Source organism: Aureococcus anophagefferens, assembly GCF_000186865.1.
Source record: "Aureococcus anophagefferens unplaced genomic scaffold AURANscaffold_786, whole genome shotgun sequence".
NCBI lineage: Eukaryota > Pelagophyceae > Pelagomonadales > Pelagomonadaceae > Aureococcus > Aureococcus anophagefferens.
Window position 1 is genome coordinate 1 of NW_008706085.1, and position 1914 is coordinate 1914.

Below are 1914 nucleotides of genomic sequence, written 5' to 3' on the forward strand. Positions count from 1 at the left end.
GCCACGCCGCCGTCGGGGCGCTGCTCAAGCTCGCCGTGCGCCCGATCGGGTCCCTCGGCGCGGCGACGGCCGTGCCGTCGGACGCGCTCACGAAGGAGGTCAGCGACCTCCTCACGACGCGGGACAGCGACTACGCCGCCACGTACCTCACGCCGGGCATCTTCACCAAGGCCAAGGTCCACAAGCTCATCCTCGACGCGCTCCCCGTGATCCTCGAGGCCGACGGCATCGCCGCCAAGTGCCGCAAGAACCGCACGCAGCCCACGGCCGACGAGCAAAACGTCGTCGACCGCTGTGCCGAAACCAAATCTTCAACCCGACTTCAATGTGAGCGTATTCGAATGCTTTGACACAAGCTCTTCGACTGGGCTTCGAGAACTCGACGAGAGCGATCGATCCGTCCAAAAATCAGCCGAATCGACTTTGATTTGACCGAGCTAGAGAATTCTCAAGTTTGGTCAGGACCACCCAAACCAGTGGTTGGTTTCGGCACAGGTCGACCGCGCGACGGCGCTCCGCGACCGGATCGTCCAGGTCCAGGCCTTCGACGAGCTCGGCGCCGAGCGCTACGGCGCGAAGCGCCCCGCGCTCCTCCAGACGGAGGAGTGGCTCGCCGACGCGACCAAGGACGCGGCCGTCGCCGCCTAGGCCGCCGCGCCGGCGCCTTCGCCGCCGTCGCCCCCCCCCACGTCGTGCCCCCCCACTCGCCTGCTCTCTAAGCGCCTCAGGACGCGCCGTGCTCCGAGAGCTTCTTCTTGCAGATGTAGACGTAGTGGTAGAGCGGCCGGCCCTTCTCGTCGACGGCGGGGTTCTTCGGGTTCATGACGGGCTTGGGGATCTGGTCCATGGTCACCTTCCAGCCGAACTCCCGGTTCGCCTGCTCCGGGTCGAGGTACTGGAGGTAGCCCGGGTCGTGGCTGACGACGAAGAAGACGCCGCCCGGCCGCAGCACGCGGCTCACCTCGTGGCACATGGCGTAGACGTTCGACGTCGACCCCTCGCCGCACATGAGCACGTCCATCGTCGCCTTCGCGATCGCGCCGTCGAAGGACTCGTCCGGGAACTCGAGCGAGCACGCGTTGCCGTGGATGAACTTGAGGCCCTTGAGGCCCGAGTCCTTGTACGTCTCGAGCATCTGCTTGACGACGACGAGCGAGATGTCGACCTGCGGCGCGCGGCGTCGCGCGCGCGGACCGACCGGGGGGCGCGCGCCGGCGCCGCGCGTTCATGACGTACTTGTAGCCGTCGTCGATCATGTCCGCGCCCATGCGCGAGTTGCCGCAGCCGAGGACGATCGTGTCCACGTTCTTGCGCACGTGCTTCTGCACGACGACGGCCAGGCCCGCCCAGCGCAGGTACCTACGAGGCGGTCGTCGGGCACGGCGCACGCGCGGCCGCCGCACCAGTCGAACTGGGCCGGGTCCTCCGTGTACCGCTCGTCCCAGTACTGCGTCTTGCCGTACTGGACGCTGGAGCCGTCGTTGATCTGGCCGTCGGCCATCGTGGGCAGCCAACCGGCGGGCCGACGGTGCTTCCAAGTGTGCTTCACTTTGTGCTTCCAGTTGCTTCCCAAGTTGCTTCCCTCACCGGCGTGCTTCCGGAGTCCAGAGCCAACTTCACTCCCGGCGCCCGCGCGGCATACTTCGCGATCCATCGACGCGGGCGGTTAGCGGTCCTACTTCCGGCCCTTGCGGCTCCGGCTCGGCTTCTTCGCGGCGAGGGTCGTCGTCGTCGTCGCCGCGAAGGCGCCGGGCTGGGAGAGCGGCGCGGCCGCGCCGAAGAGGCCGCCGGCCGCGGGCGCGGGCGGCGCCGCGGCGCCGAAGAGGCCGCCGGCCGCGGGCGCGGGCGCCGCGGCCGCGCCGAAGAGGCCGCCGGCCGCGGGCGCGGGCGCCGCGGCGGCGCCGAAGAGGCCGC

General features: G+C 69.5%; 1 protein-coding gene across 1 annotated transcript; it reads right to left on the reverse strand.

Annotated features, from left to right (window-relative positions):
* Nucleotides 1–724: 724 nt before the first annotated feature.
* Nucleotides 725–1501, reverse strand: AURANDRAFT_35393 (hypothetical protein; the record flags this gene model as incomplete). The annotated part of the gene is made up of 3 exons (XM_009044766.1): nucleotides 725–1165; nucleotides 1233–1359; nucleotides 1404–1501. 3 exons carry the CDS (start codon nucleotides 1499–1501, stop codon nucleotides 725–727), a joined length of 666 nt encoding a protein of 221 aa, XP_009043014.1.
* Nucleotides 1502–1914: the final 413 nt, after the last annotated feature.